General features: G+C 38.5%; 1 protein-coding gene across 1 annotated transcript in view; it reads left to right on the forward strand.

Moving 5' to 3' along the window:
- LOC132106167 (NACHT, LRR and PYD domains-containing protein 3-like) overlaps nt 1-27,190 on the forward strand; it is a 147,144-nt gene that overhangs the window by 43,741 nt on the left and 76,213 nt on the right. The window contains exons 6-7 of the mRNA XM_059511829.1: nt 17,294-17,467; nt 17,572-17,745. Coding sequence (XP_059367812.1) covers nt 17,294-17,467; nt 17,572-17,745 — 348 coding nt within the window. The remainder of the gene's footprint in view (nt 1-17,293; nt 17,468-17,571; nt 17,746-27,190) is intronic.

Genomic DNA, 27,190 nt, shown 5'->3' on the forward strand with positions numbered 1-27,190 from the left:
ACAACATGAGGGTAAGTTATTAATGACATAATTTTGCTATTTGGGTGAACTATCCCTTTAACCCTCTAAGCGCCAAAGTCACAAAATTGCGACAAGACATCATACTTAATAAAATAGACTGTAGTTCCCAATATGGTGTAATATCTCATTTGTATTCCCTACCACTAGATGGCAGACATGAAGTACTTCGATTCTAGACCAACATAACTAAGTTGTTAATGTAAAGAGAAGTATTACTATATGAATAAGTTAACATAAGTAAAGATTAAATAATGCTGAACAAATGCATTGTTCATCTTAGTTAACTTTATCTAATGAAGTAACCACAATGTTAACTAGTTAATCTGTTAATGTAAAGAGATGCATTAGTTAATGTGTAAGTTAACCCTCTGGAGTCGATTCACGCGTGTACACGTGATTAGGTTTTCTCTCCTCATAACCCCGAAAAGAACTTAAATTACACCTTCAGTTTTGATCGGACAGATAAGAGCAATACATCAATCGAATCTGTAAAGGGTCTACTTTTATTTGTAAACAGACATACCGTATTTTCCGGACTATAAGTTGCACTTCTTTTCATAGTTTGGCTGGTCCTGCGACTTATCAAAATTAATTTGACATGAACCAAGAGAAAACATTACCGTCTACAGCATCGAGAGGGCGCTCTATGCTGCTCAGTGCTCCTGTAGCCTCTCCCTGAAAATATAGAGCGCCCTCTCGTGGCTGTAGACGGAAATTTTTCTCTTGGTTCTTGGTTCTAAATAAATGCAACTTGTAGTCCAGTGCGACTTATATATGTTTTTTTCCTCGTCATGACGTATTTTTGGACTGATGAGATTTATACTTAGGTGCAACTTATAATCCGAATAATATGGTAATAACAGCAAACTTATGTGCATTTATAAAATAAAGATAACAAACAAGGTGTGCTGTCTGCAGCTTTGTTCTACAGTGATCTTCATTTAGAAACGCATCATTAAAATGAACTGTAACTCAATAAATAGTCAACGAAGAGACATGAGAGATATATCTATATAAAGCTTGACATGTCAACTTTTAAACTAAACAAGTGCTACTGAAAACAAAAATTCCCAGCCTTTCACGTCTCCCTTCATTATATCTAATGCGACCACGCCCCGCGTTGAACGCACTATTGAGAATATAATGTTTCAATGAAACGCGCGGCTTGAATACGCCCATACCACAGAAAACAAAGCAGCGAGACTGTTCTTCAAGTTTTTATTTTATTTTACTGTTTGCTTCGCGATGGGAGGAATAAGACATTTTTCACCCCAAGAAGATGTGAGGGGATTACCTCAGGATTTGCATTTTGTATTTTCCTCTGAAAAAGAATGAAGCCCTTTATTCAGCAGAGATCATAAACATGATTAAGTGTCTTTTTATTTATTTATATACTTGTATTAGGTTTCACATAATGTTTAAACATTTTACTAGTTAGACTTTGTCCAAACTATGATTCCTGACTAGGAATTATACAAGTCCGTGTGTTACAAATAACAATAAATGTTTTTTTTTTTTTTTTTTTTTAGAAAATCAGTATGTGACTGGCACAATGATGCTAAAATTCAGCTTTGAAAGTCAGCTTTGATTGACTTTCAATTCACTTGCACTCGCAAGTGAATATTAAATTATTTTGTGGGATAATTCAATTCAATTCAATTCAAGTTTATCTGTATATCGCTTTTTAGGATACAAATCATTACAAAGCAACTTTACAGAAAATAAAAACTTTTCTTTTAAAACTTTTCTTTTAAAAAAAAAAAAAAAAAAAAAAAACCCTACCTATGCGTTCTATACTAGACTAACTGAGACTTGTCATGGCACTTGTATACTGTTGTTGTTCTCTTGTTGACCTGACTGCTTCTGTTGTTCTCATTTGTAAGTCGCTTTGGATAAAAGCGTCTGCTAAATGATTAAATGTAAATGGTAATGTAAATGTAAAATTAAGTTTCTATAATATTTAGTAGTAGCTTATAAGCAGTGACTGTCAGTTTGTGCACGTATGACAGGATTTTTCTGAAAAATTAATACAAGACGTAGTCAGCCAGATGATGAACATTATTAACAGCAATTATTATATGCAGTCACACTTGTAGCAATATTTGTTAGTTCTGTTTGTTGATTCAGGGTGAGCATCATCTGGGGTCCTCTGAGGGTCAGCATCATCTCTTCTCTGGTGTTCTGGATCCAGAGTGGAGCTTGTGTAAATCCTAGTTACCACGGGATGAAGATCCAGCAGAAACAGAGAAACAAATAGAGACATCAGTAGCATAGCTGCTGATCCAACAAAGTAAAATTAATTAGTTTAACCCAAGCTAAAGAATAAAAATGCACATTTGATCAGATGCAACTACACTCACAATTTAAGAGACATTATTCGAATGCTTGGCAAAAGAGATGCATTTTAATCTAGATTTAAACCGAGAGAGTGTGTCTGAACCCCGAACATTATCAGGAAGGCTATTCCAGAGTTTGGGAGCCAAATTTGAAAAAGCTCTACCTCCTTTAGTGGACTTTGCTATCGTATGAACTACCAAAAGTCCAGCGTTTTGTGACCTTAGGGAGCGTGATGGGTTGTAACGTGGTAGAAGGCTAGTTAGGTACGCAGGAGCTAAACCATTTAGGGCTTAATAGGTAAGTATTTAGGGCCCGAGCACTGCAGTGCGAGGACTCTATTGGAATTGCTCCGTTTCTTCTTCTTCTTCTTCTCCAAAATGAATCGCATTTTTGAGGGCCTAAACATGCTCCAAAACTCACGAAACTTTGCACACGCATCAGGATTGGCGAAAATTTACATCTGATATAGGTTTCAGAAGTGGGTGTGGCAAAATGGCTCGAGAGCGCCACCTGTTAAATCTCAACGGAGTGCACCTTGAGCTGTTTTTCACTTACATTCATGAAAATCGGTACACACATGTAAAACACCATTACCTACAAAAAAGTCTCTTGGTACAAAATCCAAAACCCAACAGGAAGTAAGTTATTTTGAATTTCCTGAATAATTTTTGTGCAGTTTTTGCCATTTCCATGCCTCGTACATTGACGAACTCCTCCTACTGTAACTCAGGCAAGCAATGTCCGATCTTCCCCAAACTTCACACGTGTGATAGGTGTTCTGTCCTGAACAAACCCCCATGACCAAATTCAGTTATAGTTATAGCGCCACCTGCTGGTAACAGGAAGTGACAAGGTTAACACTGTTATGGACTCCTAGGAACATATTAATAAGCATCAACAAGTGTTAAATAGGCTGGCAACATACTAGATACATACTAATACATGCTAGCGACACTTAGCTAAGTGCTAATGCATGCTACCAATGTAGTGAAAAAGGAAGTTGCTGTAACTCAGTCAAGCAATGTCCGATCTTCCCCAAACTTCACACGTGTGATAGGTGTTCTGTTCTGAACAAACACCCATGACCAAATTCAGTTATAGTCATAGCGCCACCTGCTGGTAACAGGAAGTGACAAGGATAACACTGTTATGGACTCCTAGGAACCAATTAAAAGGTGTCAAAAAGTGTTAAATAGGCTGGCAACATGCTAGAAACATACTAATACATACTAACAACACTTAGCTAAGTGTTAAAACATTCTACTAAGGCAGTGAAAAAGGAAGTTGCTGTAACTCAGGCAAGCAATGTCCGATCTGCCCCAAAATTTACATGTTTGTCAAGAGTCCTTTGCTGAACACATCAACATGCCTGTATTCATTTATAGTCATATCGCCACCTGTTGGTAACAGGAAGTGTCATGTGTAACACTGTTAAGGACTCCTAGGAACATATTAAAAAGTGTAAACAAGTGTTAAATAGGCTGGCAACATTCTAGATACATACTTATACATGCTAGAAACACTTAGCTTAGTGCTAAAGCATGCTACTAATGTAGTGAAAAAGGAAGTTGCTGTAACTCAATTCAATTCAATTCAAGTTTATTTGTATAGCGCTTTTTACAATACAAATCGTTACAAAGCAACTTTACAGAAAATTATGTTTCTACAATATTTAGTAGTAGCTAGTAGTTTGTGCACGTTTGACAGGATTTTAGAAAAATAAAAATAATAATAATAATACAAGACGTAGTCAGCTAAATGATGAACTATCAATATTATTAATTAATAGTAATTATATGATGCAGTCACACATGTAGCAACTCAGGCAAGCAATGTCCGATCTGCCCCAAACTTTACACGTTTGACAAGAGTCCTGTGCTGAACACATCAACATGCCCGTATTTGTTTATAGTCATAGCACCACCTGCTGGTAACAGGAAGTTACAAGGTTAACACTGTTATGGACTTCTAGGAATAAATATAAAAGTGTCAAAAAGTGTTAAATAGGCTGGCAACATGCTAGAAACATAATAAAACATGCTAGCAACACTTAGCTAAGTGCTAAAGCATGCTACTAATGTAGTAAAAAAGGAAGTTGCTGTAACTCAGTCAAGCAATGTCCGATCTTCCCCGAACTTCACACGTGTGATAGGTGTTCTGTTCTGAACAAACACCCATGACTAAATTCAGTTATAGTCATAGCGCCACCTGCTGGTAACAGGAAGTGACAAGGTTAACACTGTTATGGACTCCTAGGAACCAATTAAAATGTGTCAAAAAGTGTTAAATAGGCTGGCAACATGCTAGAAACATACTAATACATGCTAACAACACTTAGCTAAGTGTTAAAACATTCCACTAAGGCAGTGAAAAAGTTGCTGTAACTAAGGCAAGCAATGTCCGATCTTCACCAAACTTCACACGTTTGACAAGAGTCCTGTTCTATACACATCAACAAGCCCATATTCGGTTATAGTCATAGCGCCACCTGTTGGTAACAGGAAGTGTCATGTGTAACACTGTTATGGACTCCTAGCAACATATTTAACCTGTTAATCTGTTAGCAACACTTGGCTAAATGCTAAAGCATCATATTACTGCAGTGAATCAGAAAGTTACTGTAATTCAGGCATATAGTGTCCAATCTGCCCCAAATTGAACAAGTTTGATAAGAGTCCTGTCCTGAACACATCAACATGCCCGTATTCGTTTATAGTCATAGCGCCACCTGTTGGTAACAGGAAGTGTCATGTGTAACACTGTTAAGGACTCCTAGGAACATATTAAAAAGTGTAAACAAGTGTTAAATAGGCTGGCAACATACTAGATACATACTTATACATGCTAGAAACACTTAGCTTAGTGCTAAAGCATGCTGCTAAGGCAGAGAAATAGGAAGTTGCTGTAACTCAGTCAAGCAATGTCTGATCTGCCCCAAACTTCACACGTTTGACAAGGGTCCTGTCCTGAATACATCAACATGACCATATATGGTTATAGTCATAGCGCCACCTGTTGGCAACAGGAAGTGTAATGTTTAACATTTTTATGCTCTATTTGCAACACAGTAAAATATGCCATTGTGTTCTAATTATGCTAGAAATGTTTTCAAACATTCTATCAACACTAACTATGTGCTAAAGGATGCTAATAATACTAATAATACATGCATACAATTCCCAATCTGACCCAAACTTCACATGTTTTATAAGAGTACTGGCCTGAACACAACTAAAGGCCAATATTCAATTATAAGTATAGCGCTGCCTGCTGGCAACAGAAAATTACTTATTTTATACTAACTTAAACATGAGATGTCTGATCATCCTGAAACTTTGCATGTTTGGTAAGAGTCCTGGCCTGAAGACATTTACATGCCAATATTCTGTTATAATCATAGCGCCACCTTTTGGCAGCAGGAAATGTGGCACAAATATTTACTATTTTATAAGCATATGGCCCAACATTCACTGTTCCTCCTATGGGCACCGGGTGGTCATGAGCCCAGGTGCGAGGGCCCGTTCATCGCTGCTTGCAGCTTTAATGATAATTTGTAACTGATACGGAACCTAATAGGTAGCCAGTGCAGAGACTGTAAAATTGGGGTAATATGATAATATTTTCTTGACCTGGTAAGGACTCTAGCTGCTGCATTTTGGACTACCTGTAGCTTGTTTATTGAAGATGCAGGACAACCACCTAGAAGTGCATTACAATAGTCTAGTCTAGAGGTCATGAATGCATGAACTAGCTTTTCTGCATCAGAAACAGATAACATGTTTCGTAGCTTGGCAATGTTTCTAAGATGGAAGAATGCAGTTTTTGTAACATGGGAAATATGATTTTCAAAAGACAAGTTGCTGTCTAATATAACACCCAGATTTTTGACTGTAGACGAAGTAACAGTACATCCGTCTAGTTGCAAATTGTAATCTACAAGATTCTGTGTACTGTTTTTTGGTCCAATAATTAATATCTCTGTCTTTAATAGGAGGAAATTATATCTTTTACATTTTTAACATACTCTGTTAGTTTACATAATTTAGAAGTTGAATCTGGTCTCATTGAGATATATAGCTGAGTATCATCAGTAGGGCTGGACGATTATGGCCTGAAATCAAAATCTCGATTAGACTATTTGTGTTACTGTTAAAAAGTTGCTATATGTCAAAGAATTTGTATTTTATTTTGCAGTTTTCACAAGTCAGTTGAAATGAGTAGAACAGACAGGTGTTCATACATAACTTTCAATATTTATTGCACGTCAACAGACAGCAAGAGTTTTATCCTGAACTTATCCTCTATCTTTGTAAGAAAAGTGTTTTTGGCCACTAATTTTGTAGATGCGTGTGTCACACATTACATGTACACATTATGTGCACGTTCTTGCCTTTGACCACAATGAATTTGAAGTAGTACTTATATCTCCACCTTGAAAATGCCAACTTTTCATCGTATTGCTCCTGACTCGCGAATCTCTGTTTAGCTGTTGCGTGTATGTGTGTATGGTGTGTGTGTGTGTGTGTGTGTGTGTGTGAGTGTATGTGGCGCCGCTGGCGCATGTGCTGGCTCTGATTGGCTACCATGAAACACATGACTCTGCCTTAGCCCATCATAATCGTTTATCTTGTTATTAACCCACCTCCTCACTAGCTGTGTGAGCCAAGGGTGCGTTCGGATTACATAGTTTATTAAATCAATGCATAGTAACACACTACATTTTAATGTCCAGTAATGTTAATGGTGTTGTAACGATGGGAAAAGTAATTAGATTTCCCCGTTACTGAAAAAATAACGTCGTTACCTAACGCCGTTCATTTAAACGGCGTTATTCCAAACACTGCATACTACCATAACAAAATTAACAAGTTGTCTAACTCTTGCATGCTTTTTAAAAAAAATTCCTCTCTTCTTTTTCCTCCTCCTCCCCCTCCTGCTTCATCTCTAATAGCTGACGACTTTGCCACGTTTTTCATTAATACAATTAAACACATTAGTGCACAATTCTCCACACCACAATCAGTCAAGCTCATATCACCAGCAACCTTACACTCATTTACATCCTTCTCTTCACTCTCTGAGGCAGAAGTCTCCAAACTCATCCTTTCTAATCACCCTACTACTTGCTTGATCGTATTCCATCTCATCTCCTTCAAGCCATTTCTCCTGCAGTTGTACCTGATCTCACTCACTTCATCAACACATCCCTCCACACTGGTGTTTTTCCCTCATCATTTAGACAGGCTCGTATAACTCCACTACTTAAGAAACCCACCCTCAACCCATCTGTTTTAGAGAACTACAGACCAGTTCCCTTCTCCCTTTCATTGCAAAAACACTTGAACGAGTTCAACCAAGTCTCTGCATTTCTCACACAGAACAACCTCCTTGACAGAAATCAATCTGGCTTCAGAATTGGACATTCAACTGAGACTGCCTTGCTCTCAGTTGCTAAAGCCCTAAGACTGGCAAGAGCAGAATCCAAATCTTCGGTACTTATCCTGCTTGATCTGTCAGCTGCTTTTGACATGGTTAACCACCAGATCCTCCTATCAACCCTTTTGGCAAAGGGCATGTCAGGAACCACACTTCAGTGGTTTGAGTCTTATCCATCAGATAGGTCCTCAAAAGTATCTTGGAGAGGTGAGGTGTCCAAGTCAAAACATCTTAACTACTGGGGTGCCTCAGGGCTCAGTTCTTGGACCACTTCTCTTCTCTGTCTACATGGCATCATTAGGTTCTGTCATGCAGAAACATGACTTTCCATACCACTGCTATGCTGATGACACTCAACTCTACCTCTCATTCCATCCTGATGATCCGACAGTAGCTACCCACATCTCAGCTTGTCTAACAGACATTTATTGCTGGATGATGGACCATCACCTTCAACTCAACCCTGCCAAGACATAACTGCTTGTGATTCCAGCAAACCCATTGTTTCATCACAATTTCACCATCAAGTTAGGCATATCAACCATAACTCATTCAAAAACAGCCAGAAGCCTTGGTGTTATGATTGATTTCTTTCGGAACATGCTGCACAACTCCTTGTTCAAGCTCTTGTTCTGTCCAGGCTGGACTATTGCAATGGTCTCTTGGCAGATATTCCAGCCAGTTCTATCAAATCTTTACAATTAATCCATATTCTCATAAATTTTTTAATGAACCTAAAAGAATACACGACACACCTCTGTTTATCAATTTGCAATTTGGCTACCAATATCTGCTCACATAAATTTTTTTTGTTTGCCTACAAAACTACCACTGTCTCCACCCATTTACCTGAATGTATTACTTTAGACTTATGTGCCCTCTAGAAGCTTGCATTCTGCAAGTGAACGTCCTTTGATTGCCATCCCAAAGAACCACAAAGTCACTTTTACGGACTTTTAAATAAAATGTTCCTTCCTGGTGGAATGACCTCCCCAACTCAATCCGAGCAGCTGAGTCCTTAGCCATCTTCAAGAATCGGCTTAAAACGCATCTCTTCCATCTTTATTTGACCCTCTAACTTTAGCACTAACTATTCTAATTCTATTCTTAAAAAAAATCTAACTACCTTTCTAATCTTTCTGTGTTATATTTTCTTTTCATTTATTATGCAATTGTGTGAGTGTGTATGTATGTATAAATATATTTATGTACCTCTCTCTCTCTTTCTCTCTCTCTCTCTCTCTCTATATATATATATATATATATATATACATATATATGACCGCTAACACTAACTTGCTCTATTCTTTTTCTATTCTATCTTTTTTCTTTTTATTTATTATATTATTTAAAAGTCCTTGCTACATATACTGTGTTAAGCTAACTGAGACTTATTATAGCACTTATATATCATTGCTCTTTTTGATTGCTTCCACTGTCCTCATTTGTAAGTCGCTTTGGATAAAAGTGTCTGCTAAATGAATAAATGTAAATGTAATGTCTCTTCATTGAGTATTCACTGAGTTGCAGTTAATTTTAATGAAGCATTTCTAAATGAAGATCACTGCAGACCAAGACTGCAGACAGCACACCTTGTTTGTTATCTTTATTTTATAAATACAGAAAGTTTTATTATTATGTCTGTACACAAAAAAGTAGACCCTTTACAAATTTGATTGATGTATTGCTCTTATCGGTATGATCAAAACTGAAAGTGTAATTTAAGTTCTTTTCGGGGTTATCAGGAGAAAATGCCTCATAATGCGTATAAGCATTAATCGACTCCAAAGGGTTAAGATTGACATTGACTAGTCGCTGGTCCTGTAGAGGGTGCAACAGTATAATAAATCTTTTAAACACTTCCACATTTATGGTCCGTTTCCAAACACGAAATCATCAGCAAACTTAATAAAGAGGTTGGTGTTGTGTGACGGTGTGCAGTGGGTAAGCAGAGTGAAGATGAGGGAGCTCAGCACACATCCTTGGGGGGGGGGCTCCAGTGTTCAGTGTGATGGTGCTGGATATATTGATGCTGACCCGTACTGCCTGAGGTCTTCCAGTCAGAAAGTCTAACAGCCAGTTGCACAGCGAAGTTAGTATACTGGTTAGTATACTAACCAGAATACTAGCGGAGTTGAGCCCTAGCTGGACCAGTTTGTTAATGAGCTATTGTGGGCTGATTGTGTTGAATGCTGAACTGAAGTCTATGAACAGCATTCTAACGTATGAGTCTTTTATTCTCTAGGTGTATGACTGCTGAGTGCAGGGTAGTGGCGATGGCATCATCCGTCGAGCTGTTGGACTGATTTGCAAACTGGAAGGGGTCCAGAAAGGTGGGGAGGGGAGACTTGATGTGGTGCATGACTTCCTGTTCAAATCACTTCATGAGGATGGGAGTAAGAGCAACTGGATGGTAGTCATTGAGGCAGAATGGAGACAGCTTCTTCGGGACTGGAATGATGGTGGTAGCTTTGAAGCATGTGGAACAACAGCCTGACTAAGGGAAATGTTGAAAATGTCTGTGAAGACATCAGTGAGTTCCACAACACAGTCCTTTCAGTACATGCCCAGGAATGTTGTCAGGACACAGAGCTTTGCGTGCATTGATCCTGCTGAAGGATCTCCTCACACTGTCTGGGGTCAGCATCATCACCTGGTCCTCGGAAGGAGGTGGAGTCTTCTGTGCAGTGGTGCTGTTTTGTGCCTCAAAGCGAGCAAACAAGGCGTTAAGCTCACTCAGCAGAGAGATGTTGCTGTCACAGGTCTGCAGTGGGGGCTTGTAGTCTGTAATGGTCTGTATCCCCTGCCACAGGCTCTGAGTTTCTCTGCTGTTGCTGAATCGATGGGCTATCCTCCTGGAGTACTGTCTCTTAGCCTCTCTGATGCCATGGGATAGGTTGCCCCTAGCTGTTCTCAGGCCCACCTCATCTCCAGCTCTTAAAGCAGCATTCTGTGTCTTCAGGAGTTTGTAGATCTCCCGTCATCCACCACTTCTTGTTGGCCCAGAAAGAGATGGTAATTGTGATTGTTACATCATCAATACATTTGGTGATGTAGTCAGTGATAGTCTCTGAGCACTTTTGGAGGACTGTGATGTTATTGTATATGGCAGCCTACTTAAACATTCCAGTCAGTGGTGTCACAACAGCCTTGAAGAGCCTCTAATGACCCTTCTGGCCACACTTGTATCTGTTTGTGAACTGGTTTGGTGACTTTAACGAAAGGTCTGTATGCAGGCATTAGCATGACAGTGATATGGTCTGAGGGACTGAGGTGGGCGAGGTTGTGTTTGTAAACACAAAGTCCGCCACCACGTGATTTACCTCCCATGACGAGGAGTCTTTCTGCTTGGAACACTGTTGTTGAGCCATGTTTCCGCGAACCATGATGAAGTTATCTGATGATACAGCTATTTTGGGTCTCATATCTGGAACATCAGATGTTGTTACTTACAAACATGAGGTCCAGAATTTTGTCCAGTGGTGTGATTAACATTTCCTTAGCATCAATACAAAGAAGACAGTGGAGATGATGTTTGACCCTAAGTCCACCGGAGACCACTCACCAGTGGTCATTAACGGTCAGAATATAGCCCAGGTGGACTCTTACAGATATCTGGGCATTTACATTGATAATAAACTTACATAGAGTATTCAGGTGGGAAACGTTTGTACTAAGGTCTAAAAGCGTCTGTACTTTCTTCAAAGGTTGAGAGCCTTTGGTGTCAACCAGAAAATGTTGCTTCTCTTTTACCATACTGTAATTGAGAGCATTTTTCGATATGGCATCTCAGCCTGGTTTGGAAACCTTACTGTACACTTAAAAGCCCAGATAACACGGTTAACACAGAGAGCCATGAAAATTATGGGGGTTAAGCAGCATCTCACACTTCAGGCACTTTTTGAAGAAACCATTACTAGACAGGCTCAAAAAATTATTTCAGATCCTACTCACGTCCTTCACTCTGAGTATCAACTTCTTCCCTCGAGAAGATGCTTTCGAGTTCCTCAATGTAATGTTCCTCCACCACAGCATCTGCAAAGTGCATTTTTTTAGCTTTTGACAGCTGAGTGGTGCTTTAACCAAGTTATCAAACAAGCGCATCAAAGCACATTTCCGCAAATAGATGTGAGTTTTTCCTCGCTGATGTGTTACATTTGAAGGCTTCAGTCACGGAAAATGAAAGAAAAACACTAGTTAAAATATTTAATATATTTAATATTTAATGTTCACAGATGAAAGTTTGGTACTTATGAAGTTATATACATTTCTTAGAACAAATTCAAGCAGAATAAATGTCAAGCCTGTGCCTGAGCCTGTGCTTATATTTTCTCTAAGCTACATGGTATTAAACCATATTTTAGATTTGACACATTTAAAAGGTGTGAAACATTATTTATATTATATGAATTATATGTTAAATTATTCAAAAGAAATTGTGGTTTACTTTGCATCGGAGCATTAAAAGTGGTAGCCTATTTTAGGGGGGTTTAATATGCAAAATGTCAATATTTTCATATATTATGCTTATATTTTAATTTATATTTTAAAATTCCTTTAATAAAACATGCATTTTTGTTATTCGTTACCCATCCTTTATTTTGACATAATTTCTTGGGAAAAAGACACTTGTCTGTACACGGATTAAGAAATTGTTGCATGTTTAGTAAAACATGAAGCACTGTATAATTTTGTTCCCATTTGTTACGGATCACTCAGAGACAGAGGAGTAACAGATGAAAGATGTTATTTATTGAATGGACACAAGCAGAGGAGCGGGAAGTGAGGAGTGGATGGGTGTTGGGATCCGTGCCGGGAAGGAGGGGACCACACACACGCACCGTGGGGTTTAAGGAGGATCTTGGAGGTAATCCTTGGAGAGAAGATGGAAGAAGAGTCTTCGGAGGTTATCCTTGGAGAGAAGGTAAAGAGGAGTTAGTCCTAATAGTTAGCGCAGGAATGATCTTGTCGCGAACGGACAATGACTGTGTGTGTGTGTGTGGCTTTTGTGGTGCTGTGGTGGATGATAGGTGATGCGGAACAGGTGGTGATGATTAGTATTCAGGTGAGGGTGTGCGCCGTGATTGTGTGGAGGTGGAACCTGGCGTGTTTGTGACAGTACCCCCCTCCCCAGGGCCCGCTCCTGAGGGCCGGGGACCCCGACGTCGTGGTGGGCGTCCTCTACCCCTGGGAGCTGGTCGGTTGGGGTGTCTTGAGTGGAAAGTATCCAGCAAGGAGGGGTCCAAGATGTCGTTGCGTGGGGCCCAGGAGCATTCCTCTGGACCGTATCCTTCCCAGTCCACTAGGTACTCCAGCTGCCCATCACGCCGCCGGGAGTCCAGGATGTCCTTGACCGAGTAGGCTGCGTCGTCATCTAGGAGGAGAGGAGGGGGGGCTTCCGTCTCGCCAGGTTCTGTGAAGGGAAGAACAGAAGGATGGTGAGGTTTCAGGAGTGAGACATGGAATGTGGGGTGAATCCGGTACTCGGGAGGAAGTTGCAGTTTGTAGGTGACCGGATTGATCTGCTGAGTGATAGTGAACGGGCCAATGAATCTGGGACTAAGCTTGCGGCAGGGTAGACGCAGGCGGATGTCCCGGGTAGACAGCCAGACCTTCTGACCGGGTTGGTACTGGGGAGCCTCGGAACGGCGAAGGTCGGCTGCCGTCCTGCGTCTACGGAGCGCCCGTTGTAGTTGCTAATGGGTCTCGTCCCAGACCCTCTCGCTCTCCCGGAACCAATAGTCGACCGCGGGAACGTCAGAGGGCTCTCCAGACCAGGGAAACAGGGGCTGGTAGCCGAGTACGCACTGGAAGGGTGTGAGTCCGGTGGTGGGTTGACGGAGGGAGTTCTGTGCGTACTCGGCCCACCCCAGGAATTGGTTCCAGGAGTTCTGGTGGCCGTAACAGAAGGTACGGAGGAAGCGTCCGATCTCCTGGACCTTCCTTTCAGTCTGCCCGTTGGACTGCGGGTGGTAGCCGGAGGACAGGCTGATGGCCACACCTAGGAGGGAGTGAAATGCTTTCCATACCCGGGAGATGAATTGGGGGCCCCGATCCGACACTATGTCCTCTGGAATGCCGAAGTACCTGAAGACATGGTTAAACATCAGTTCTGCCGTTTCCATGGCAGTGGGGAGACCCTTCAGAGGAAGAAGACGACATGCTTTAGAAAATCTATCCACAACAATCAGAATACATGTGTTATTATCAGAGGGAGGAAGGTCGGTCATGAAATCCACTCCAAGGTTTGACCATGGGCGGTTGGGGACGGGCAGAGGATGGAGTTTGCCAGATGGTAGATGGCGAGGACTCTTGGACATGGCGCAGCTGTTACATCCACTCACGTACCTTCTGACATCCGAGGCCATGTTGGGCCACCAGAAGCGTTCCCGTAGCAACGAGAGGGTTTCATTGACCCCCGGGTGACCAGTGCCAAGTGATGTATGGGTGGCGTGGATGAGAGGAGTGCGACGTGTCCTAGGGATGTACTGGTGTCCTGCTGGGCAACCCGGCGGAGCGTTGGTAGGAGTTTCGGCTGGAGGTAGGGTTTCAGCAGACCAAGTGATAGGGGCAACTATAACTTTATCTGGGAGGATGGGTTCGGGGTTCTCAGACATCTCTTAGGGTGAGTAACATCTGGACAGAGCATCGGCCTTAAAATTCTTTGCCCCAGGGCGGTAAGTGATGGAGAACTGGAAGCGGGTGAGTCTCTTGGCTGCCCTAAGGCATTCCAGGTTTTTATGGTCAGTGAGAACTAACAGTCGATACTACAAATAAATAACAGGAGAGATTCAAAGTGGCTTAGGCTATTGTGTGTAAATTTTTTCCCTATCACATGCCAAACTAATAACATTGTAAGCATTAAATCTTTGATTGCTGTTTTCCGCTATGCAAATTTTGTTGTTTTGTTTTAATTTCTTCAAGATTTCAAAATCAGATAGCCTAGTGATAATGTAGTAGCACTGTAAGATTACATTTGTTTTTAATGCATTATTACTAAGGCCATTGCATGTGCTGTATCTGTTTAAATCATGCTTTAACCCGAAAATAATCAGTAAAAGAAACAGACAAACTCCTATAGCCTGTAACATCCCGCTTGACTATTGCAGTCATTGTAACCTTCTGATCAAGCTATAGCTAAATATGTTTAACATGAATTCTTGCTGAATATGCAGTTATATTACGGGCTGTTGGCATGAATTCTAATCGTGATGGAGCGCGCTTGGAGTGAGTAAAAACCAAGATGCTCAGACTCTTAATAAAATCCTTCTCGTTCCATTCAGAATAACACCGCTCCGCTCACACTCTGCTCGGCAGCATGTCTCTCTCAGACGCGCGGGGAGGGTTGAGCCCTGAGTGGAGTGTCGGTGGATGTTAAAAAGATAACCGATTTACCTTCAAACAAAACGATGTAAACTACAAATTCAAGTTAATCGATAAAACCTATTTATCAGCCAGCCGTACCTGATCATATAATTTAATTAAAAAAAAATTGCAGCTGCATTTAAATGCAGGTGTGTAAAGTGAGCAGGAGTGTGTGATGCTGGATGTGCAGCATTTATTCTTATTTGCTTTATCTTCATTACAAATCTTGTTTGGTTTTATTTTGGATAATTGCATGTATAAAATATTTTACGTTGTAATGCATATGCAAAATGTGAATTAATATTCATATTCAAGTGTTTGTGCAAAAATTATTAATGCGCATTATTGACGGGGGCACCGTCTCATCACTTTAATTTTTTCATGATAATGAATTTAATTGTGGTGTCTCACATACATTAAAAATATACAGAATAATAATAATAATAATATATAACATATAATATTATATAATATATAATATTATATAATGTATAATAATAAGGATACAGAAAGCTTGAAATGTCTTTTAAACGAAAACGAAACCATTGTGTAATCTGTGAATGTTGCATTTCTCTCGTTTCTCGTCGAAGAGAGCCAGCACTGGAATTAATAAAAGAATAGAATTAATAGAATTTATATACTATTAAACTGACTTTAAAATCTCAAGGAGTTTATAAGTTAAAAGGGTAAAATGTCACAGTGCATGTTAAATAGCCTTAATGAACTTGTGTTGATAATATAATTAGAACTAACAATATAATTTGATTTTTTTAAATGAACAATTCCTGTATAAAATGGGACAGCAACCTTTATATCAAACGTTTTTAAACCGTCCACAGCACAAAGTCATTTTCCGATGCAATGAAAAAAACCCCACCCTGGATAGCCTAGATTAGGCCCAGGCTCTGTTCTGAAGTATATAATAATTATAATTACTGTTAACTCAGAATAACACATTTTAATGGATTAATCACCTATTTTCATTTGCTGCATGTTTTCTTTATTTATTTTTTAAACACGCTAAAAAAATAAATTAAGTTTGTGAGAGTATAGGTTGCATTTTAACAGATTAATCACCTATTTTCGTTTGCTGCATGTTTTCTTTAAACTCGTTAAAAAAATTAATTAAGTCTGTGAGAGGAAAAAAATATACAAGTCATGTATAAGTTGCATTCTAGTACATTTAGAAATAATAACGGCTGGCCTAATTGTAACGATCATTACCTGGAGTGCCCATGAACTTCAGTAGAGGGCACTCCACTCAGGACCATTTCACCCATCAACCACCAGATGTCACCATATCATCACTTGGACACTAGCACCTCTCATACTGTTGCACCACACCCGAACTACATCTCCCATGAGTCACTGCATCACAATCACCTTGCCACACCTGCACCTCATTCATCAGCCAATTTCCTTGCCACACCTGCACCTCATTCACACACACATATAAGCACCACAATCACTCTCACTCACTGCGAAGTCTTGTTTAGCCTGTCTGACATTTCCGAGCATTTTTCCTTTGTGTTTGTTATTCCCGTGTTTGACCTGTGGACTGTGTATTCGACTCTGATTTCTCTGCTGCCTGCCCCGATCTCCGCTTGTTTCTGGTTTTGATTCTGGTTATCCCTGACACACCTGACGCCATTCCTGATTTCTGCCTGTCTGACCATTCTCTAAATAAATACTGCATTTGGATCCGAATGTATCTGACTCTCTTCATAACACTAATAATGTTATAATGTACCAACAGGATATTTTTAGTTCCCTTCACTTTACAACAAAAACTCACAACTATTTGCACGTTTAAAGACAGGTAGACGTGATGAAGACATACAAAAACACTGCAACTCACAGGCCAAAAAACAAAAAAACACCATTCTGATAGGAAAGAGAGAGAAGCTGCTGCATGTGGATGTGCCACCATCTTGTTTACCTAAGTTCCTAAACTACTAATCAATTATCATAGTTTTGGAATGAGTTAAAGTGCTTAGTTGTTGTATGCTTATTATAAAGTGTTAGCAATAAAGTCTAATAACACTATATTTAGCCCAAACATGCACTGCAGATTACAAACTATATAAACTAATAAACTGACTTTCAGTGGCTGTTTGTTTTATTCTTTATACAGGCTGCGTGGGTGTAATCTCACTGCTCAGTCCTGTGAAAGTTTGTCTTCGACTCTACAATCCTCAAATTCCCATCTCAATATGCTGGACCTGAGTAACAATGACCTGAAGGATTCTGGAGTGAAGCTGCTTTCAAATGGACTGAAAACTCCAAACTGTAAACTGGAGATTCTGAGGTTTGAGTTTAAAACACCTAATTTATTATTTTAAAAGTTGATTACTTAAAAAATAACACAGTGTTAAGATTTATTCTGTGTGTAATTACTGTTATATTGTTCAGATTGTCCTTATGTAATCTCACCACTCAGTCTTGTGGGAGTTTGCCATCAGTTTTACAATCCTCAAACTCTGTCCTGAGAGAACTGGACCTGAGTAACAATGACTTGCAGGATTCAGGAATAAAGCTTCTTTCTGATGGACTGAAGAGTCCAAACTATCAGCTGGAGATACTGAGGTAAATGGTTTTCCATCAAATAATTAACAAAATGCTACCATAATAAATGGTAATATACAATTAATATAAATAATTTATACATATTTTTATACATATATACATATATATTTTTTTCCAGATGATCATTAACTTATTCATAAATTCTAACAATGCATGGTTGAGAGAATGTTATATGGCTAAGTGTGATTATCAAATTGCAATGGTTGTGATGCAATTATATAAATGTATGCGCTCCGGTACAGTTAGCGCTCACACTACATGGTTGGTGCTCACACTACCTTTACTGTGCCCAAGCCCAACTGAACCATGCTCTAGCCCACAGGTAGGTTTTTTTAGGGCTTGAGATAAACTCTGCTTGACAGTGGACCTCCAGGATCACCATTCCCCACCCCTGATCTAGTGGTTATTTTGAAAAAAAAAAAAAATACCCCTTGGGGCATTTTCCGCCACTCTACCCTGCTGCATATCTAATACATTTTAACTATTTGCAAATAATTTGTATTTTTTTTTTTTTTTTAAATATGTACACATTCTCACTTAAATGTTTGTCAGATGTGCTGAATAGTTTGTGTCACTGAATATTACTTGTATTACTTTACTGTTTGATGTTTCTTTAAACCGTAAAGTGCCGCCTTCTTGTTTTGATTTTACCATCTCAATCATTTTGATCTTGAAAAGCATTGTTAGACTGCTGAGGCCTAAAAAATTGTATTTTAATTTTTGAAATCAAAACAAAAATCTGGTCAGTGTGTAATGAGGCGCAGTAAAGCAGAATGAAAAATATCAAATATTGTGGGATAATTTGTCCATACCTGATTATTGGTGAGGATGTGAGTTGCTCAGTGTATATGGTCCTGTATAGGGTCCTGGGGTCTCATTTATAAATGCTGCATACTCACAAAATAGGCATAGAAATTGCGTATGCAATTTTGTATCGACATATCATGATTTATAAAAAATAAACTTGGTATAAATGTATGTACGCAATTTACGGACATTCTAGACCTTGTGTACGCACTCTTTTTCCTGGCGTGAGAAAAGTAATGTAGTAAGGAACAATTTTATATATTGTTTTCATTTCAATATACACATTTACATTAAATATTTCACTCTCATTAATGTAAATAAGCACTGGAAATGCGTAAAGTCATTATGCAGAAGTTAAAAATTATATGAATTTAGACATAGTGAATATTAGACATTTAGATGTGCTTGAACACTTTTCCTGTTGCATGCTGTTTTAATGACAGCGAGGAGTGCTATAGATGCACAATAATTAATTTTTAAACTAAACTGCAGATCTCATGCTATGTGAAAATATTTTAGTGAGAACAATGATCATGTATCAATGATGTGCACTTACTTTGATATTACGGGGAACACTGCTGGATTTAGTGGTCTAATGATCCATTGTCCGCAGCTGCATGGAGGTGTTGATGTCGTGCGAAGTCATCTCTACAACATTAAGAAAAATGCCACTGTATTTGAAGGATACAACTTGAAGAAAATGGTAATTTGCTTGGTAATTTTCTTTTTAAAATAGGCTACTTTGTCAGTGACTCGCTGAGTCAGGCAATTCTATTTACACTGTAATAAAAATAGGCTAAAAATAACTAAAAGATTTTCACCTGATCAGCAAAACTGCATAAATTTCATTTTAATTGTTAAAAACTATTTAGATACTTTTTGCCCAGTGTAAAAGGAATGAGACTAACTATATTCTAAAATATTTATCTGAGAACAATTTTAAACACTTTTGTTTTTAGGGATTTTTATTTGTATATATTTATGCTAAAAATAACAAGGATACTGGATGATTTTTAGCAATAAAAATTGTGTATGGCACAAATAGAATTGATATAGAATAGAATTGTCCATATCTCATATTTCCTTAATGTCTTGAATCTTAAACTGTTAAATATTTCGTCACGTGGATGGGAATATGTATAGAAATTATATGCAAATGAGGTTATCTATAATAAATTGTTTATTGTAAAATGGATGCCCATTAGCTGTCATCAAAGTGAACGAGCTAGTCTTCCTGGGGTCCACAACAAAAAGAAATCACATAATGTTAATATAAAAACAATATAGCACTACAACATTATATACATCAATACACATCATCATAAATTAGTCTGAATAAATGATTACAGTATTACATTCATAAAATAAATATGTCCTTTCCTTACTCACAATCTTAAATAGTGCATTCTCAGATGGCACCTAAAAGAGTCTTTGCCATTCATTTTATGTATATTCAATGGGCAATTATTCCAATGATTGATGGCACGATAAATAACAGTTCTCTTTAAAGCATTTGATTTTGAGCCTGGTAACATCATCAGGCTATCATCCACAGACCTAGTCACATGAGAACGTACCTGATCACACCTAACAATTTGGTTATATAAAAAAACTGGTTGAGAGGAATAGACAATGTTTCTAAAAAACTTCATTGTATTAAAAACCAGCATCTTCTCCACCGTTAACCATGTGAGCTGACAGTGCATAATAATAGTATTTGTTCTAATGGGACAATGTAATACTAACCTAGCAGCTCTGTTTTGGGTCGTTTGTAATTTCTTTAGTTGACCTTTAGATATTGATGACCATACAGGGGCACAATAATCCAAATGACATAAAATTAAAGATTTAGCCACCTGCTCCACAATGTGTGTGGGGACATAAGAAAGACATTTCCTCACCATAGAGATACCACTACCCATCTTCTTCACTATGGTATCAATATGCTCTACCCATGACAGCTTACTATCCACTATTGTGCCCAGTAATTTTACTTTATCTACCTGTTCTATAGGTTCCCCAGACAAGTTCAAACTCATCTTTGGAATTAATGACAATTTATGATTTGATCCAAAAATAACTGATTTGGTTTTTGAGATATTCAACACCAACTTATTCTCCAACTTTGATCCCATCAGAAACCATATTTAACTCAGCTGATAAAACATAATCCAGTTCACTGACAGTTTTTGCAGCATAATACAATGTGGAATCATCAGCATACATTTGTACAGTTGCTTTACACAAAACAGATGGAAAATCATTTGTGAAGATGGCAATATAAAAATGTAATAAACCCTCAGCGTCCTACATGTGAGATAACTCTTCATAAAATCTATAGCAGTTGGACTAAATCCATAGCATTCTAGTTTACCAATGAGTAGATTGTGATCTATGACATCAAATGCCGCACTAAAATCAAGCAATACAGCACCAGTCATCTTTAAATTATCCCTTTCCTTGAGCCAGTCATCTGTCACTACTGTAAGGATAGAACAAGTTGAGTGGTTTTGTCTATAAGCATGTCTGTGTTCAAACCATTAGATTCAAAATATTCCTTTACTTGTGAGTGAACTATTCTCTCCATCGGCTTACTAAGAACTGGGAGAATAGTAATAGGTCTGCTGTTCTTCCCAGTAAGTGCTAGTCTGCCATCTTTAGGTAAGGGAATAATTTTACCTTCTTTCCAAATAGTGGGAAAAACACCTTTCATTAAGCATGCATTTAATGTTTGACATAACGGACCGCAAACATAGTCAACCGCCAGGCTAAGTACTTTACTGTCCAGCATATCGGTACCTACTGAGCTGTGTTCGGGCAGAGACTTCAACAACTTTTTTACTTCCGGCTCATCAACATTATTAAACTGGAAAGTACAACTCTTATCTTGCATCACATCTTTTTTTTATAAATTTTAGGTAATTAGAATCAGTATTGTCCATATTCTGCCTTATGTAGAAATCATTAAAATAATTCGCTATATCAGATGGTTTGGTCAAAAACTTGCCTTCTGACTCCACAAAGGAAGCCCCTCCAGATGTCCTCCTCCCCATTATTTCATTAAGGGTTTTCCAGAGCTCTTTACCATCTTGTTTTACAGCATTTGTTCTCTGCATGTAATAATCTTTTGTCATCAATCTATTCAGTTTAGTAACCTGATTTCTCAGTTGACAGTACTTGAATCTGTCCTCCACCAATCCAATCTTCACTAATATAGATTCGGCTTGGTCTCTTTCCTTCATGAGGCTCTTTATACTCTCATTCTGCCATGGGGCTGGTCTCCCTTTTACAATACACTTTCTCATAGGGGCATGCCTATCAACAATCTTCATAAATCTTTCCATAAAGATATTTAAGGCAGTCTCAGGCTCCTCAGCAGCATACACATCAGTCCAATCAATACCACCAACATCTGCCAAATAACTCTCCGGAATAAATTTCTTAAACATTCTTTTATGTACTATATTAACCTTACATTTTGGAATTTTAGTTTTTCTGGTAATTGCTATGATATTATGGTCACTAAAACCCACAGATCGAGAAACAGGTTTAGTGCAACATTCAGGAATATTTGTATAAATATTGTCTATGCAAGTGGCAGAAGTATGTTCAGCACTGTTAGTAAAGACTCTGGTTGGTTGAGAGATCATCTGAGACAGATTACAAGCAGTGATCAATGAAACTATCTTTTGTTTCATTGGACATTGATTTGCAAACCAGTCAATGTTCATATCCCCAAGTAAAAAAATATCAATATTCACATCTGTAACTCTGTCAATTAACACACATAAATCATTCAGGTATGGCACATCAGTCCCAGGAGGTCTATAACAGCATCCTAGCACCGGCTTTAGGTGAGGAAGATGCACTTTAACCCATAACGATTCTAAACCATCTGAGATAAACTCAGAGCATAGTGTTGCCGGAAAGTTATCTCTGATATATAATGCTATGCCACCCCCATATTTATTCCTGTCCCTTCTAAAACTATTATACCCATCAATGGAAATCTCTGTGTCAAGAACAGTAGCATCCAGATGAGTCTCCGATACTGCCAAGATATGAATGGTGTTTTCTGTAGTTAGATAATTAAGTTCAAATACCTTATTTCTGATGCTGCAGACATTCAAATGAGCCATAAGACCCTTTGAAACAGCAAGGAGATGCTTATCACCAATAGGCCTACTATCCATAATTATTATTTTTCTTTAAAATCAGTTCTGTCTATATGAGCTCAAGTTAAGGAAACCAGAGAACTAGTCTCTCACTTCAGCTCTTAGCTCCAACTCCTGGCTGTTAGTTCTTTTCCTATCCTTATACTTTCGGGCAGGGTGATGGACAATAAGGTTTTCATGTCGGATGTAGGCTATGTCACCTCGTTCTCTGGCAGCTTTCATGGCTGGAATGAGTTCCTTACGCTTTTGCCTGATGGCTTCAGTAAAGTCCTCATTCACATAGATGTTGGTCCCTTTCAAGTTCTTAGTCTTTCCCAGAACAGTCATTTTATTTTTGTATCTGAAGAATTTAACCATGATAGGCTTAGGTCTCTTTCCAGAATATCCGGATGGATTGCCAGTCCTATGTGCACGTTCAATCACCATCTGACTACTGTCCAGGTGAAGCTTCTCATTTATCACATACTTGACTTTGTCTTCAACCTTTTTCCAGCTTTCATTCTGGGACTCAGGAATGCCATCCACAACAAGGTTATTCCTTCTTGTTTGACCCTCCAAGTAATCCGCTTTCTCAGTCATTTCTGCAAATTTCACCTGCATTATTTTGGTTTCAGCACAAGCAATTGTTCTTTCTGACTCAGTTTTATCATTTTTCTTTATTAGATCATCAATGTCCTTCTGGGAGAATTGCAAGCTGCTTCTCAGCTCCTGTGTCTCCTTGATCAATTTGTCAATCCGAGTGTTCACATTGTTCACAATTAATTCCACAACAGTCTTAAAGTTGCTTTCTTGCTGCTGTAGAAGTTGCATGAACATATCCCTTTGTTGACTCATTAGATCTCTTAACTGTGAAAGTGACACCAACTCCTCTCCATTACTTTGGTTGCTGCTTTGGTCCTTCTTGGGTGGCATGGAGTGCTGAGATTCTCTACCAGGAAATCCTCAGGCTTCAGTCGACCAAGTAGGCCAAGATAGTATCCAACAAAAATCACAAAGTATGAATACCATCCACTGTTTTTCATTAATTATCTTATAAAATATAGAGTCTCTGAGTGGATATAAAAAAATGTAAGTTCATAAGTTAAGATAAAACACTTAAAATTAACGGGGTTCAGAGGAACTGCAGGAGATAGGTGTTGTATGAGCCATAAAAGCCTGGTCTCAGATCCCCTTGTAAGCTCCATATATGGTTATTTCGGGGAGGAGGTGAGGTGGAGATGTATGTACGCACAATATTCCCCTGACTGGGATTTATAAAGGAATTTTTGCACAGGTTCTGGCGTCTGGTTTTATAAATCTGAAAACTTTTGTGCGTATGCAAAATCTAGCTTTTGTGCCTACGTACATGTAACCAAGTTCGTCCGTGTAGAGAGGAAGGAGACCGGGGTCGGCGTACTGAGACTTGTGGGATACTTTATTTACAAATAAAATAAATAAACAATTGCACCACATGCACATGCACTTCACAATATTTCTCTACTTCGCACTACTGTAGTCTACGTCTCTGGGTTGCAGCTCGGCAGCTTCTTACTCCCACGAGTCTCTGATCTCGCCGGTCCTGAGCCGGCCTATATACCGGTTCCCCACGCCTATCACTGCAACGAGAGCCAGGTGTTAATCGTTTTTTCACTTGCCCCACTTATCACCCCACTCGTCACCTCACTTGCTCTCCCGTCGCAGACCTCATTGAACCACGCCTCCCCCGCCACAGTACACTTTTAGGATGAAATCTACAGAGAGTTTCATGAATGAGACTGAAGTGAAGTAAACAGAATTTTTTGAGTCTTCAAACATTTTGATTAAATATGCCACTCTCATGAATGCAGCTCAAAAATTACTAAAATCTAGGGCTGCCCTCGACTAAAGATTTTTCTGGTCAAATAGTAGCCTTTCATTTCAAGCCTTGTTCGACTAATCGCACCTTAATTAATAAACCATTTAAATTGTTATAATGAGTCTTTAACATTTTTGGTCCCACTTTATATTAGGTGGCCTTAACTACTATGTACTTACATAAAAAATAAGTACAATGTACTTATTGTGTTCATTTTGTATTGTAAAACACTTTTGCTGCTATTGAGGTGGGGTAGGGGTAAGGTTAGGGAGAGGGTTGGAGGTATGGGTAAGTTTAAGGGTGGGTTAAGGTGTAAAGTATGGGTCAACGGTGTAATTATAAATGTAATTACAGAAATTAAATACAGATGTAATTACATGTAGTTTTCTTTTTATATAAGTACAATGTAAAAACATGTATGTACACAATAAGTACATTGTACTAAATTATTAATTAAAATGTAAGTACATAGTAGTTAAGGCCACTTAATATAAAGTGGGTCCACATTTTGTTCTCTGTATAATAGTATATGAAGCACCATTATTTCAAATGAGTTATACTTAAAGCCTGCCCTCTGAGAAATCCTGAATACATTGTTATAAATTGAAGCAACACCTCCCCCTTTGCCTTTTAGACGCGGCTCATGTTTATAACAGTAATCTTGGGGGGTGGACTCATTTAAAATAATCTAATCATCAGGTTTTAGCCAGGTTTCTGTCAAACTGAGCACATCTACATTATGATCAGTGATAATATTATTTATAAAAAGTGCTTTTGTAGAAAGGGACCGGATTATTTAATAAGCCAAGCTTTATCATTTCTTTATCCATATTGCATCTGTTTTTTATTTGTTGAACTTCAATTAAACCGTTACTCTTAAATTGGTTTAGACGTTGTAACAATGTTCGTTGTATAGGAAGGAAGACGGCAGGGTCGGCTGTTACTACTGACTGCTTTATTTATAATTCAAAACAAAAAGTGTGCAAAACAGGCACAAAAGAGACAAAACAATCAACATAAATTCCGTAGTAGTGTAGCAGCCAGCAATCCTTCTCTCTCCCTCGCTCCTGTTTCTCCTGGTGTTTTATACTCTCTCCACGCCAATTACTGCAACAAGAGACAGGTGTTTGTTATTTGCGCTTAACCCACTCACTCACCGCGTATCTCCTGACGCTCTCCCCCGCTGCAGGGTTCGCTAAACCACCGAACTTTTTTTCTGCAGCTAAGCAACAATTACTTTTTTTGTTGACCAAGTCTCTTCTTGTTAATTAACAGTTAGTCAACTATTATACTCTAATGTTGAATGGCTATAGTCAGTCGTTAAATATTAGGGAAAATTTTTTTTTATTGATACATCAGTATTATTTGTATCATTAATACTGGCCTTCAGTCATAAAAAAGATTCTGTTAAACAAATATTCAAAATATACTGTCTTTGTTGTTTGTACATTCATTTGAACATTGGGTTGGGATAAATATTGAACAAATTACAGATTGTTCAGTTCAGTTAAAGGGTTAGTTAACCCAAATATTAAAATTATGTCTTTAATGACTCACTCTCATGTTGTTTCAAACCCGTAAGACCTCCGTTCATCTTCAGAACACAGTTTAAGATACTTTAGATTTAGTCCGAGAGCTGTCTGTCCCTCCATTGAAAATGTATGTACGGTATACTGTCCATGACCAGAAAGGTAATAAAAACATCATCAAAGGAGTCCATGTGACATCAGAGGGTCAGTTAGAATTTATTGAAGCATCAAAAATAAATTTTGGTCCAAAAATAACAAAACCGACGACTTTATTCAGCATTGTCTAACTGATGTCACATGGACTACTTTGATGATGTTTTTATTACCTTTCTGGACATGGAAGTATATAGACATACAGTATATCGTACACACACTTCCAATGGAGGGACAGAAAGCTCTCAGACTATTTATATAGTATATTTTATTTTAGATGAACTAGAAACAAAGTTTAATTTATAAAGTTTTATTTAACAAAAGGCTGAATGAAAGTCTTTGCGAAAGGAGACCCCACTCCATTTTGGAGTTCACGCCCCATTTTGGAGATCTCCAATCAGCAGTTATACCCACTTGACCATGGTAGACTATAGTGCTTAATGTCAGGATATTCAGACATAAGACAAAGACACTAGAAAATAGGACTGTGACGGTTGCTGTGACAACCACGTCACCACAGTGTCAACTAGCATAATACGAAGTTTTGTAAACAAGTGTAATAACAGTCATAGCTGCAAATTGTTTTATTTAGAATATAAGTCTATGGTTATTTACAGATTACCCTAAATGCCATTCACAACATTTCCTTTTAAATAGGCAGGTTTGAGCCCAGAAAAATACAGTTTATACATTCAGAAAATGTATTGTTTAAACAGAATATTTGAACTCTGTGTCAGTACCTCATAAATAACATGAGGTAGTTTACTGTCTGGGATTTGTCGTGTCATGTCGTGTCGTGCCACATCCAGCATCACTGATTATAATGAGTATTTTGTCATGCCGTGCTACTCACGTCTAGGGATGGGTATCGTTAAGGTTTTAATGGTATTACTACTCTTACGATACTGCTTAACGATCCAGTACTTTAAAGGTATTCTTATCGGTAC

The sequence above is a fragment of the Carassius carassius genome, chromosome 26 (genome assembly GCF_963082965.1).
Source record: "Carassius carassius chromosome 26, fCarCar2.1, whole genome shotgun sequence".
NCBI lineage: Eukaryota > Metazoa > Chordata > Actinopteri > Cypriniformes > Cyprinidae > Carassius > Carassius carassius.